The 15,712-nt window shown below is 36.1% G+C and overlaps 1 protein-coding gene across 1 annotated transcript in view; it reads left to right on the forward strand.

The window, feature by feature from the left end:
* MND1 (meiotic nuclear divisions 1) overlaps positions 1-15,139 on the forward strand; it is a 66,416-nt gene extending 51,277 nt beyond the window's left edge. The window contains exons 8-9 of the mRNA XM_045798630.2: positions 5,651-5,695; positions 11,988-15,139. Coding sequence (XP_045654586.2) covers positions 5,651-5,695; positions 11,988-12,094 — 152 coding nt within the window. The 3' untranslated portion in view covers positions 12,095-15,139. The remainder of the gene's footprint in view (positions 1-5,650; positions 5,696-11,987) is intronic.
* Positions 15,140-15,712: the final 573 nt, after the last annotated feature.

Below are 15,712 nucleotides of genomic sequence, written 5' to 3' on the forward strand. Positions count from 1 at the left end.
AACATTTATATTTCATCATGCTAGTTGACTTATTGATATCTACGTTAAATAAGCTTTAGCAAGATTGATGCCAAACATCTAAGAAGTGAGCAGTCAAAGCAATAATGTATAAAAAATAAAATTTAATTTTAGCTACTCTGACCATTACTTAAGTGAGAACAGATAAAATAAGTTGTAATAAAAATTGAATTCCTACAAAAATACTTGAAAGTAAATCTTAGAAGTACTTAAGAAATCTTCTTAGAAATGCCAGGATGATAGTGATAATGATGGAGTATGGACCTCTGAAAATTTATCCTTCCATGAAAGCTGGCAAAAATTGTCACAACTTTTCGAGAATTCTAGATACTAACCAATGATTTGCCTATTCAAGAAAAAATGGCTGAATCTCAGCGAGAATAATAAGCTTATGGTATTTTAACTTGTCCTATTCTCATCCCCTACTCTATAGCTCAGCAGTAACCTTGAAAACTAACAGCTGTGCATTCCTGGTATCAGAGGGAGTAAAATGGAGCCGGAGCTCTTTAAGACTCTCATTTCCCCCAAACTGTCACTATTTGACATCTTTGGTGGTTTTCTGAAAGCCACCGATAGGAAGGATTGTCCTTATTTGATCTGGCTTATAGTATGCCCAGTCCTAACAGCCTCTTTCTGGGGAGCATTTGTCTAAAACAATTACAGGCAGGAGTTTTAACTTCACAGCTATTTTATCTGGCTTAACAGTTAAGCCAAACAGTAGAGTAATCAAAGAGCTTGAAAGGAGAGGCTGAAAGAGATGTTCATAGGTGCCTTGAAAAGCAACATGTTTTGGGAAATACAGAAAGCCATATGCATGCATAAGGCTGTGCACATTTCAGGAAGGTCCTAGGAAGTTCCTAATCTCCCACCTCCAGCAGACCTTAGCACTCTGCATGCAGGAAGTGAAGGCCAAGGCAGAGTTGTAAATTGCCTACCTGAGTGTTGAAATCCGCCCCAACACTCACACACACAGTCTCTCATCAAAGACTTGGAGTTTTAGTCCAGGTGTTTAAAGAAATCTCTGTTCAATTATTAGCCACCTGGTAAGCGAACTAGAGACTTCAGTGGCCACACATAACAAAGAATACAGACTACAGAATTAGTTCAGAGAAATCACTGAACAAACAATAACAACAAGTACCAAAAACAACAACCCTGGGAAGGGGGGGATGTATCTCATTTCCAGAGTTGCCACATTATATTATTTAAAATGTCCAACTTTCAACTAAAAAATTGTGAGATGTACAAAGAGAGTATTGTTCATGTGCAATGCATAATGTTGAACTTGCTAGACCCAGACTTTCAGTCAGATATTTTAAATAGGTTAAAGGAGCTAAAAAAAAAAAAAAAAAATGTCTAAAGAACTAAAGGAAAGTCTGAGAATGAAATCTCACCAAATAGAGAATATCAGCAAACATACAGAAATTATTAAAAAGGAACTAAATGAAATGCTGGAGTTGAAAACCATAATAACTGAAACGAAAATTGCCCTTGGGATTAACAGCGAATTTGAGCAGGCAAAAGAAAGAATTAGTAAATTGGGGATAGTTCCATAGAGATAATTCAACCTGAGGAACAGAAAGAAAAAAGAATGAAGAAATATCGACAGCATCTCAAGAAACCTGTGGCACAGCATCAAGAGTGCAAGCATACACATGAAGGAAGTCCCGAAGGAGAGAGGAGAGAACGGGACTGAAAGAATATTAAATAAAAAGTAAGAGCTGAACCCTTCTCAAATTTGATGAAAAACAGTCTATATACCGAAAAAACTTAAACCCCAATTTAGGACAACCTCAAAAAGATCCACATATAAACTCATCATAATCACCTTGGCAAAAGATAAGCAGAGATTCTTGAAAGCAACAAGAAAGGCGGCTCATCACACACAAGGAATTTTCAATCAGATTAACAATTTGTTTCTTATTAGAAGCCATAGAGGCTAAAGGCATTGGGACAACGTGTTCGAAGTGAAGGGGGGGAAATAACTGTCCACCAAGAATTCTATATCCAGAAATATTTTCCTTCAAACATGAAGTAAGATATTCCCACGTAAACAACAACTGAGATAGTTTTTCACTAGCAAACCTGCCCTAAAAAATATGGGAGTCTTTCTCATTGACATGAAAGGACGCTAGACAGTAACATGAAAAAATAAAGCACACTGGTAAAGGCTGCTTCATAGGTAAATGTAAAAGACAGTATATCTGTGTGTGTGTGTGTGTGTGTGTGTGTGTCCTATCCGATTTAAAATACAGGTGCATAAAGCAATAATGATAAGCTATTTTGTTGGGTACACAATATATAAAATGTAATTTGTGACAATAACACATGATTGTCTCTTTAGGCAAAATATATTTGACAAAATCCAACACCCTTTCATGATACAAACACTCAGCAAATTAGGAATGGAAGTGAACGTCCTCAAATTATAAAAGGGCATCTACAATAAATCAACAGCTGGACATACTGAATGGTGAAAGGCTATGTGCTTTCCTCAAGGATGACCTCGCTCACCACTTCTATTCAACATTGTACTGGAAGTTCAAGACAGGGCAATTAGGCAAAAAAGAGACATAAAAGGCATCCATGTTGAATAGTAAGGGAGGTCAGCGAGTTGGAGGATACAAAAATCAACATAGAAAAATCACATGTATCTTATATGCTAACAGTGAACAATCTGAAAATGAAATTAAGAAAAGAATACATTTACAAATGAATGAAATACTTAGGAATAAAATTAGTCAAGGAAATACAATACTTATACTGAAAACTACAAAACATTGAATGAAACTAAAGACCTATATAAACAGAAACACATTCTGTGTTTATAGAAAGACTTAATATTGTTAAGATGGAAATACTCCTCAAATTGATCTATAGATTCAATGTTAAACCTATCAAAATTCTAACTGCTTTTTGGTAGAAATTGGTAAGTCGATCCTAAAATTCATATGAAAATGCAAAGGACCCAGAATAGCCAAAAGAATCTTATAGGAGGGGCCCCTGGGTGGTGCAGTCAGTGAAGCGACCAACTCTTGGTTTTGGCTCAGGTTGTGATCCCAGGGTCACAAGATTGAGCCCCATGTTGGGCTTTGTGCTCAGGTCCAATTCTGCTTAAGTTTCACTCTCCTTCTCCTTCTGACCCTCCCCACTGGGTACGTGCTCTCTCTCTCTCTTTATTTTATATAAATAAATCTTTTTAAAAAATCATGAAAGAGAACAGCAAAGTTGGAAGACTCAAATTTCCCAATTTAAAAACTTACTACAAAGCTACAATAATCAAGACAAGGTGGTGCTAGTATAAGAATAGACACCCAGGGGCACCTGGCTAGCTCAGTCAGAAGAGCACGTAACTTGATCTTGGGGTTGTGAGTTCAAGCCCCACATTGGGTGTAGAGAGTACTTAAAAAAAAAAAATAAAGAATAGACATTCAGGTTAAAGAAATAGAATTGAAAGTCCAGAAGTAAACCCAATTGGTTTTCAAGACCAATGGTGCCAAGACCATTCAATTAGGAAAAAGTAGTGTTCTCAGCTCATGGTGCTGGGCATAACTGGTCATCCACATGCAAATGAATCAACCTGGACTCCCATCTCAGACCATATATAAAAACTAGAACAGATCAAAGAACTAAATGTAAGAAACTATAAAAACTCTTAGAAGAAAAAATAAGTGTATATCTCTGTATCCTTGGATTAGGCAGCAGTTTCTTAGATAGGACACCAAAAGCTCAGACAACCAAAGGAAAAACAGATCAATTCGACTTCATCAAAATTAACAACTTTTGTGTATCAGTACCTTACCAAGAAAGTGAAAAGAAAACCCACAGCATAGGAGAAAATATTTGCAAATCTTGTATCTGACAAGTGTCCAATATCCAAAATGTATATATTTTTAAAAATGACAGCTGAACAATTTTTAAAAACCCAATTTAAACATGGGCAAAGTATTCATTTTTCCAAGGAAAATATACAAATGGTCAATAAGCATAGGAAAAGATGCTCAAAATCATTAGTTATTATGGAAATGCAAATCAAAACCAAAATGAGATACTACTTCACAGTGCGTAAGATGGCTTATAATAAAAAGAATGGAAAATAATTGTTGGTGAGGATGTGAAGAAATTGGAACTCTTAGTTTGCTGATGGTATTATTAAAATGATATAGCCACTTTGGAGGACAATTTATCTGTTCCCTAAAATGCTATACAAAGAGTTACAATTTGAGCCAGCAGTTCCACTCCTAGGTATATATCCAAGACAATTGAAAACATGTTCACACAAAAATTATTAAATTATTCATATTAGTAATAAGCAACTCAAATGTCCATCAACTGATGAATGACAAAACAAAATGTGGTATATCCATACAATGGAATATTATTTGATAATAAAAAACGAAGTATTGATACATGCTCCAACATAAATGAACCTTGAAAACATGATGCTAAGTGAAAGAGGCTAGACACATACTGTATAATTTCATTTATAAGAAATGTGCAGGATAAGGAAATTCATTGAGATGGGAAGTAGATTAATGGTCTCCAGGGGCTGGGGGGAAAGGGAATGTGGAGTGACTGCTTATGGGTATGGGATTTTCTTTTGGGTGATGAGAATGTTCTGGAATAGGTAGTGGTGATGGTTTTACAACCCTGTTCTAAAACCCTGAATTATGGGGCGCCTGGGTGGCTCAGTCGTTAAGCGTCTGCCTTCGGCTCAGGACGTGATCCCGGTGTTCTGGGATCGAGCCCCACATCAGGCTCTTCCGCTGGGAGCCTGCTTCTTCCTCTCCCATTCCCCCTGCTTGTGTTCCCTCTCTCACTGGCTGTCTCTCTCTCTGTCGAATGAATAAATGAAATCTTTAAAAACAAACAAACAAACAAAAAAAAAACACCTGAATTATGCACTTTAATATGATGAATTCTGTAGTATATAAATTATCTTTTAATAAATAAATGCCATCATAATAAATAGTATTTATGCTCAGTTGATCATGGCACTGTTATGTGTTATGTAGATTAACTTGAAGACATAGATACATTTAATAGCCAGATGTATAATATAAATTTTTTTAAGGTCAGGTTTATTGTAATCTAATATATATACTCTAAAATTCTTATCATTAAACTTAAATTATTTTATCCTCTTGATATTGTAAATTATTTGAGAAACACATCTCACACTTATCTTTAAAGGAACAAGTACAGTAATAATGGACATTTAGGAAAGGGAAATTGTTTACATTGACTATTCATGACTAATATAATTGAAACTAAAATTTCTTTGAGGGGTTGAGCAGGTTTGTTGGATTCAATATGTCACTGAGCTTTTTTTTTTTTTTTAAAGATTTTATTTATTTGACAGAGATAGAAACAGCCAGCGAGAGAGGGAACACAAGCAGGGGGAGTGGGAGAAGAAGCAGGCTCGTAGTGGAGGAGCCTGATGTGGGGCTCGATCCCATAATGCCGGGATCACGCCCTGAGCCAAAGGCAGACGCTTAACCGCTGTGCCGCCCAGGCGCCCCTGTCACTGAGCTTTTTATATAAACTCTAATTTGTATAACCTTTTGTTCATATAAAAAATGAATCTATAAATAGATGAGTATCATTATTTATAAATATATATATTTTTCAGGTCAAGCAAATAAAGTAGCCAAAGAAGCTGCTAACAGATGGACCGGTATGTATTACAATGGTACCGATAAGCTATAGTTCAGCTTTTTCCATGCTTATGATACGAAACGCAGAAGCTATTGTGCCTAGTTTTGTTCAAGAAAAGACCTTCCCAGAAATGTATGTATTAAGTTTTTTTTTAAGATTTTGTTTGTTTATTTTTAGAGAGAGACCATGCGCATCTGGAGCAGGGGGAGGGGCAAAGGGAGAGGGAGAGAGAGAATCTCGAGCAGACTGTGCACTGAGCGCTGAGCCCGACACGGGGCTCAGTCCCACAACCCTGGGATCATGACCTTAGCCGAAACCAAGTCATATGTTTGACTGAGCCATTCAGGCACCCCTGTATTTTTATTAAATCATTATATTTCAGTTACTTAAGTTTTTTTTTTTTTAAATCCTACTTTGAGTCATTTTGTATGTAAAATACAATCTATTTGGGGGCGCCTGGGTGGCACAGCGGTTAAGCATCTGCCTTCGGCTCAGGGCATGATCCCAGCGTTATGGGATTGAGCCCCACATCAGACTCCTCCGCTATGAGCCTGCTTCTTCCTCTCCCACTCCCCCTGCTTGTGTTCCCTCTCTCGCTGGCTGTCTCTATCTCTGTCAAATAAATAAATAAAATCTTTAAAAATAAAAAAATAAATAAAATACAATCTATTTTTGTAAAACCAATGATGGCTTGCAGTTTAACTTTTGTGTAATTTTTCCTAGATAAGTTACTTGGGCTAATCACTTAACCTTCGTGATATTAGTGCAAGATAAAACTTTAAAGAATTTAATGGAATCCTAAAGATTTGTCTTCTTGCTCATGTTAATAATAGCTAACATTTGTTGAGGGCTAGACTATAAGCCATGCATTGTAAAGAGTATCTTTAGTGCATTCTCATTTTATCTCTGCAACAATCTTGTGAGGGAAATAGGATTATCATCCCTAATTTTAGAGATGGAACTGAGGCCATCAAGGGCCTACGGTGACCCAGGGGCTAGGCAGTGAATGGGAATTAGAATCCAGCTTTTCTGATCCCAGAATCCAAGCTCTTACCCACTGCATGATAACGTCTTCCCTATACCTGCTTTCATATAAATGCCTCGTTAATCCATTTGCCAATGGATATACCCTCTGGTCTGCACCAGAGTTGTTCTAAGAAATGAGAATTAATAAGGCATTTTCTCTGTGTCTTAAAGTATGGAAGAAAGTTATAGGGTTGTTGTCAATTATATACAGGTATGATTAGTACTGTTAAAACCTATCTACAAATTATACTGATGTTTTTCTAGTATTCTAAAGTAATGGTAATTGAATTTTTACTGTCCTGGTAAGAGTCTATTATACCTTCACATGTGCTACTCCTCATCATTCTGTTTCTCTGGGAGAGTATGGGTAAGATTGTATTGACACAGAGATGCAGAAAATTCAAAGTGACTGCCTTGAGTCAAAGGTAATAGTCACTGAATGTACAAAGATTTGAGCCAGGTTTCCTGACTCCATGTCCAGGCTTCTGTATGTCACAAAATGTTTAAGAATCACGTTTCCTTGTCTATTTTAGAATGAAGTAGATTGATAAAATCATTGTCATTGGCCTTTGGTTCCTATGAAATTTTTATTTATTACAAAGTAATACGTTCAGAAATAATGTAATGCTTTGGTGATAAGAAGAGGGTAAAAACAGCAAGCTAACATTAAAGAAAAGAATGAGATGTGTGTCCAGTAAGTATAAATAAATAATAAATACAGTAATATCAATATAAATATAAAATTTGAGAAATTCAAAATTTTGAGTAAGTGAAAAAGACAAGCATACTCGTAGGTTAAAAATAAGACAATGTGGGGCGCCTGGGTAGCGCAGTCGTTAAGCGTCTGCCTTCGGCTCAGGGCGTGATCCTGGCGTTCCGGGATCGAGTCCCACATCGGGCTCCTCGGCTGGGAGCCTGCTTCTTCCTCTCCCTCTCCCCTGCTGTGTTCCCTCTCTCGCTGGCTGTCTCTCTGTCACATAAATAAATAAAATCTTAAAAAAAAAAAAAATAAGACAATATGACTTTCCCCAATAGTTCTCAGCAAAGCAGCTCAGCAAGCATAGGGATAAGCAGCCTGTGTATATGGTGGGAAGAACTTGACTTTGAAAGAAATCCGGATTGTGTTCTTCAGGTGCTGTATCACTTATTGAACTTCTCTGAACCTGCTTCCTCCATTAGATTATATCTACCTTACGTTGTGGGAGAATTAAATAAAAGTTTGTAAGCCCTTTGACACAATGTTAGATATATAGATAAACAAATGCTCCCGTTTCCCTTCTTCTCTTAAAAAATCCTTTCATGTTTTTCACTTGATCATAAACGTCCAGTTATGAAAAAAAGGAACAATTTGAGCTTCTTTCTCCCCTTATGTTATTAGTTGAGAAAGAACCTGAAACTTTTAAAGTCATATAGGAAGGAAGATATTTTTAGCACAGCAGAAACAGCTGTTAGGAACCATATTTCCATTTGAAGGTACAACTTGCTCCTTCCAACATAAAAGTGTTGTGAAAAGCATGGAGTTAAAACAAATTATACCACAGAAAACCAACCTGTCTTCAAAACAAAAAGAAAACATCTGTAATACTTGTAACTAAAGATTATTACCTACTTATTAGTTAAGGTTTTGCTTTCCTTTTACCTAAAAAGGTCCTTAAAAATGTGTTTAGAATGGAAGGTGCTTACTGTTCAGTAATTCAATATTTCAGTTTTACAAAAGGAGAGATTACCTCAGGGTATAAATTATCACTAGAAATATCATATCTAAATGATTTATGGCATTAAATACACTTTAAATGTAATTTAACAGCTTATATAAAACCTTGCTTAGTAATTCAAGATAGTGGAGTATTTATGACTTTATGTGAGAGGCATCGTAGTGAGTTGGGGGGGGATAGATGTTGTGAGGTTCTAAACACAGACTCATGTTTATGATATTGCCCATCCAATTTCTGCATGTATCCTGGGGATGCCACCATGGAAATGAACAGAAATCCTACTAGTCTTAAGACTCTTTCTTTAAAGGAAAAAAAACCCACTATTTTTTTTCCATTTATAAAAATTTCCACATAATAGGAAAATTGTGTTTGACAGGGAATTAATTCAAGATCGCAGGTAACATTGTTTGAAGGCAGACATCCAGCAGCCCAAGACATGTTGAACAGTCTTTTTGAGTTGGTCCGTTAAGCACTATCGTGGATAGGCTTTCATTTGTTTGTTCTTTTGGTTTGGTTTTAATCTTTGGAGGTTTCCTCGCGTCTCGGCCTTTCGGCTAAGATCAAGTGTCATCGTTGGAGGTTTATATTAAAATGATTTCTTGCAATCGCGTGAAGCAGCAACTCCTTCCTGCTAAGCCTGTAGCCTTATTGTGCTGCTTAGTTTTTTCTCTCCCGATCCAGGTTTGAAGCCCATTCCTTCAAGCTTCCTACAGGGCTGCATCTGTTCTCTCATTTCCTGGCAATCTTTCTGTGCTTTTGCAGCCTGTTCTGGAAGCTGTACACATCCTACTTGATCTTTTCTCTGTAACATACATAACACTTTGGAATTCTTTAGTAATGTGTTGATTTTTCTCTCTCTCCTGTGTCAGCTTGAAGGCATAGGCTCTCTACCTTGTTGAGTACCTGTAATACACTTCATACCTGTCTCACGTAGCAGGGGGCCCGATGTAAGTATCTGACCGTGACTGACAAGAATGCATGGTTGTGCAGACACTAGAAAAACTAAACAAATCATTCTGGAGTGCCTCATGTTAGTAGTTGTCTCTCTCAGGTCTTCATGAAAACTAAAGATTTGCTTTAAATTGTTACATAAAGATTCATCTTTTACTCTCCATTGTTATTCCATTACAATCTAATTAGAAGAACTGGGGATATTCTGTTACCATTATTCTATTTGATGCAGTAGTATTCACTTTCAAAACAAACTTCATTCCAAACATGTAGTTATTATCTGATACTTGGAATTAAATTTCCTAAAATGATATATTTAAAGGTGATCAAACTCCAGGTATTAATTTGTTCAGGGTAACATAAAATACAGACACAGTAAAGTGAATATCACAATAAAGTGAGTCAAATCAATTTTTTGCTTCCCAGCGCATATAAAAGTTACGTTTATGCTATACCATAGTCTGTTAAGTATGCAATAGCATTATGTCAAAATAAGCAATGTCCATACCTTAATTTAAAAATAATTTCTTGCCAAAAAACGCTAACCATCACCTGAGCTTTCAGTGAGTCCTAATCATTTTGCTGGTGGAGGTCTTGCTTCCATGCCGATGGCTGCTGACTGACCAGGGTGGTGACTGCTGAAGGTCACGGTGGCTGTGGCAATTTCTTAAAATAAGACAATGAAGAAGTTCACCACATTGATTGACTCTTCTTTTCAGGAGCGATTTCTCTGTAGCGTGTAATGCTGTTCATTGGCATTTTATCCACAGTAGAACTTTCAAAATTGGAATCTGTTCTCTCAAACCCTGCCCCTGCTTTGTTAAGTTTATGTAACTTTGTAAATTCTTCCTTTGTCATTTCATTAATCTTCACAGCATCTTTACCAGGAGTAGAGTCCATCACAAGAAATCACTTTCTTTGCTCATCCATGAGAAGCAACTCCTCATCCCTTCAAATTTGATCCTGAGATTGCAGCAGTTCAGTTCTGTTCAGGCCCCACCTGGAATTCTAGCTCTCTCGCTATTCCCACCACATCTGCAGTTACTTCTTCCGCTGAAGTCTTGAGCTCCTCACCGTCATCCTTGAGAGTTGGAACCAACTTCTTCCAGACTTGTTAATGTTGATATGCAGACCTCTTCCCATGAATCATGGATGGTCTTAATAGCATCTTGAATGGTGAATCCTTTCCAGAAAGTTTTTCACTTACTTTGCTCACACCCATCAGAGGACTCACTCTCTATGGCTGCTATAGCCTTATGCAGTGTATTTCTTACATAAAGGGAATGCTGTGGCGGTTTGATCCTCTATCCAGACCACTCTGACTTTCTCCATATCAGCAACGAGGCCGTTTCCCTTTCTTACCATTTGTGTGTTCACCGGAGTAGCACTTGCTATTTCTTTCAAGAACTCTTTCTTTGCACTCACAACTTGTCTAGCACAAGGGGCCTAGTTTTCAGCCTGTTTTGGCTTTTGACGTGCCTTCCTCACCAAGCTTCATCATTTCTAGCTATTGATTTAAAGTGAGGAATGTGCAACTCTTCCTTTCACCTGAACACTTAGAGGCTGTTGTTGGGTTTATTCATTGGCCTAATTTCAATGTTGTTGTGTCTCAGGAAATAGGGAGGCCTGAGGGGAGGTACGGAGATGGGGGAACAGCCAGCTGGTGGGACAAACACACAAAATATTTATTAAGTATGCTGTCTTACATAGGTGCGGTTCGTGGTGCCCCCAAACAGTATAATAGTAGCATCAAAGGTCACCAGAACAAATCTAATAATATTAATGAAAGACTCAAATACATGAAAATTACCAAAATGTGACATAAATATATGAAGTGAGCAAATGCTATTAGAAGAATGGCGCCAATAGACTTCCTCAACACATGGTGGCCCCAAACCTGTGATATGTAAAAACTCACTATCTTTGAAGTACAATAAAGTGAAGTACAATAAATGAGATTAGATATTTAGATTCTTTTTATTTTTTCTTTTATTACATTGGAATAAAGATTTAATCATAAATCTTTGTACACAATTTATTTTGTTTCCCTGGGATAAATTCCTATAAGGAGACCTAACCCTTCAGTGGCACAATGCATTTTAAATTTCCCCGTAGAGGACACGAAGGGTCCATCTGCTCCTATCTTAGTCTGAAGATAGGGAACTACCTTCTGTTCTCCTCTCCCCTTCTCCCTCACACTGGCCTGATTATCTGGAAACCATTATCATCTGTGGGGAAGGGAAGAAGGTCTGGAGAGAATGAGTACCCTTTGGGAACAGGAGCAATTGTCATTCCTGAGGTAAGAGTGTTGACCTCTGCTGTGAAAATGTGGAAGAAACACCATTGTTAGCCTTTCCCTGTTTTTGGATTATTCTTAACTCAGGTATTCTTTAGTGGCAACTAATTTGCTGAATTTTTAAATATGAGATCCGGTTGCTCAAAGTACTAAAGTATTTTCTTTCTTCGGAAATGAATTGCCATTACTTTTGAAAATAAAGCATACTTCTTATGTTGATACTTCTGAAAGTAATAGAAGTAACAAAAAAGAATATAATTATATTTGACGTGTTTATGATTGTGTTTTCAATTCTTAAAAATGTTTCTCGATTTTCTTTATAGATAATATATTTGCAATAAAATCTTGGGCCAAAAGAAAATTTGGGTTCGAAGAAAATAAAATTGATAAAAACTTTGGAATTCCAGAAGACTTTGACTACATAGACTAAAATGTTTGATGTTGGTAAAGGCTCTGTGTACTTGTGAATATGTAATTTTAAAAATATTATCCAACTAAATGTGCTGAATTGCCATTTACCTGTAATTGTGTTTATCATTTTATTAATTTTAAATAAAGTATAAAGTGGAGAATGTTTTCACTTTTTTTGATCTATCAGAAGCAGGATTTTAACCATATTCCCAAGTGGTCATCAAAGTAGGATAGTGCAAATAAAATCATCCACTTAGGCTTATAAATAATTTTTTAGAGATCAAAGATATCATGACATGACATTTTTTAGTTTATTCAGATATTAAATACTGAAGAACTAAGGGTACCTTTGAAGGTTCTATTACAGACATACACCCACATATTAATACTTGGAAAAAACCTTTAAAACTTTAATGGTTGCTCTACTATTTTTCATTGTTTAGTTGAAAATGTATGTGATTGATTCTCAGTATACTGCATCCTATTTGTGCATTTCCTGTAGAAAAAAATACAGAACGTTGGTGTACTCAAGTTTAGAGTTAGGTAATAATTCCTCAGTCATGGAAACTACTTTCTTTTGACTTTTTGATGCCCTTAATTTACTGTCAAGAACCAGCGCATGGCCCTTTGTCCTGATTCATGCACTTTTTACAAGATATAGTGGCATTAGTATGGCACACATCACCACCTAGGGTTCAGGGTTGGTTTTTTTCCCCAACTACATAAAAAAGAGCAAATTAAAAATAATTTATGTTTTGTGTATATAACTTTTTTCCCAATTCAGCTTAGGTGTTGAGAGTATATTGGTAGGCACTCCAAGGAAAGCTTAAAGAAAAAGTCAAAACTAATGTGTGTAATGTCCTTTACACACATGCCTTCATTTTTTCTCATACTAATTTCGATGTTCTTTTAAGTAACTTGAATGAGATACTCCATATGTCTGAAATGACCCAAACAGCGTCCAAACCATTCGTTAGTGAATCTGGCCTTTGTATTGCAGGGAGTTGCTCTGGGCCTTCTTAATTACTTCCTGGAGGTTGGGGGGAGCAATTTGGTCCATCTTTGTTCTTTGTTCTCAAGGCTACTTTACGTTGCCTTAGGGCAAGAGCTCTTTTCACAAGAGAAAGTATTTGATGTAAGAGACAAAGGACAAAAAATAAAAATAACCAGTCATAAGCCTTTCTCAAAAACACCAATTGTGGGAATTCCAAAATTTCTAAGACACAGTTTGCTGTTTATTAGCAAATATACTTCATTGTTTAAAGAGAGGGTATGTGTGTTCCAAAAGGAAGCCATTTCTAATGATCCCTAAAAGATTTTGGGCACCTTTATAAAAACTGAAATATAATTAACATACAACTTTATTTTAGTTTCAGGTGTCCAGTGTAACAATTGGATATTTGTATACATTGCAAAATGATCACCATAGTAAGTCTAGTTACCATCTGTTACCATATAAAGTTATGAAAAATTTGTTCTTGTGATCAAAACTTTCAAGTTCTACTCTTAGCAACTTTCAAATTTGCAATATAATGTTATTGACTGGTCACCATGCTGTACGTTACATGCAGTACATCTCCATGACTTATTTATTTATATAAATATTTATTTATATAACTGGAAGTTTGTACCCCCCATCCCCATCCCACATTTCACCTACCCCCCACACCCTCCCCTCCGGCAACCACCAACATATTCTCTGTATCTATGAGTTGGGTTTGGTTTTGTTCTGTTTGCTTATTTTTTTAGACTCCACGTATAAGATTCCATGTATTTGCTTTCTGTCTGACTTATTTCATTTAGCATAATACTATCTGGGTCCATCTATATTGTTGCAAATGGCAAGATTGCATTCTTTTTTGTGGCTGAGTAGTATTCTGTTGTACCACATCTTTATCCATTCATCCATGGATGGACACTTAGGTTGTTTCCATATCTTCACTATTATAAATAATGCTGCATTGAACATAGGGCTGCACATATCTTTTCAAATTAGTGTTTTCATTTTCTTTGGATAAATATCCAGAAGTGGAATTTTTGGATTTTAGTTCTATTTTTAACTTTTTTAGAGAACCTCCATACTGTTTTCCATAGTGGCCGCAGAAATTTACATTTCTACTAACAGTTCGTGAGGATTCATTTTTTTAGACATTCTTAGCAACACTGGTTATTGCTTATTCTTTTGATTATAGCCACTCTGACAGGTGTGAGGTGGTATATCTTGTGGTTAGTGATGTTGAGCGTCTGTTCATGTGTCTGTTGAACATCTTTATGTCTGCTTTGGAAAAATATGTATTCAGATCCTCTGTCCATTTTCTAATTGGATTATTTTTATTTTTATGTTGTTATTGAGCTGTATGAGTTCTTTATATTTTGGATATTAACCCCTATTATAAGATATGTGATTTGCAAATATCTTCTCCTATTCTGTAGGTTGCCTTTTAATTTTGTTGACAAATTTTTTGTGTGTACAGAAGCTTTTTAGTTTGACGTGGTTCCATTTGTTTATTTTTGGTTTTGTTGCCATTGCCTTTGGAGTCCGATCCAAACAAAATATCCCCAAGAGCAGTGTCACAGAGCTCACTGCCTATGTTTTTTTGTAGGATTTTTATGGTTTCTCGTCTTACATTCAAGTCTTTAATCCGTTTTGAGTTAATTTTTGTGTATGGTGTAAGAAAGAGGTCCAGTTTCATTCTTTTGCATGTGGCTGTCCAGTTTTCCCATCACTATTTATTAAAGAGACTGCCCGTACCCCCATTGTATATTCTTGCCTCCTTTGTCATAAACTGATTGACCATATATACTTGGGTTCGTTTCTGAGCTATCTGTTCCATTGATCAATGTGTCTGTTTTTATGCCAATACCATACTGTTTTGATTAATACAGTTTGAAATTAGGAAATGTAATACCTTCAGTTTTGTTCTTTCTCAGGATTGCTTTGCCTATTTGGGATTTTTCTGTTAGTTTGTTATTAGTTTATAAAGATGTGAAAGATTTATGTATATTAATTTTGTACCCTCCAGCTTTACTGAATTTGTGTATTATAATAGTTTTTTGGTGGACTGTTTAGGGCTTTTTATAAATAAAATCATGTCCACAAACAGTGATAGTTTTACTTCTTCCTTTATAAATTCGGGTGACTTTTTATTTCTTTTTCCTGCTTAATTGCCCTGGTTAGGACTCCAATACTGTGTTAAATAAAAGTGGTGAGAGTGGGCATCCTTGTCTTGCTCTTGATCTTAAAGGAAAAGCTTTTAGCTGTTTTGCTGTTGAGTATGAGGTTAGGTATGGCCTTTATTATGATACGTTCAGTTTATATCCACTTCGTCAAGAGTTTGTATTGTAAATCGATGTTGAATTTTTCAAATGCCTTTTTTACATCTGTCGAAATGATCATGTGATTTTTATCCTTCATTTTGTTAATGTGCTGTATCACACGAATTCATTTGCAAATGTTGAACCATCCTTCCATCACTGGAATAAATCCCACTTGATCATGGTGTGTGATATTTTTAATGTGTTGTTGAATTCAGTTAGCTAATATTTTGCTGAGGATTTTTGTGTATAGGTTCATTAGGAGTATTGGCTTATAATGTGTGTGTGTGTGTGTGAGAGAGAGAGAAAGAGAGAGAGAGAG

This window comes from Ursus americanus, chromosome 13, assembly GCF_024610735.1.
Source record: "Ursus americanus isolate L20-20 chromosome 13, mUrsAme1.1.p, whole genome shotgun sequence".
NCBI classification, from domain to species: domain Eukaryota; kingdom Metazoa; phylum Chordata; class Mammalia; order Carnivora; family Ursidae; genus Ursus; species Ursus americanus.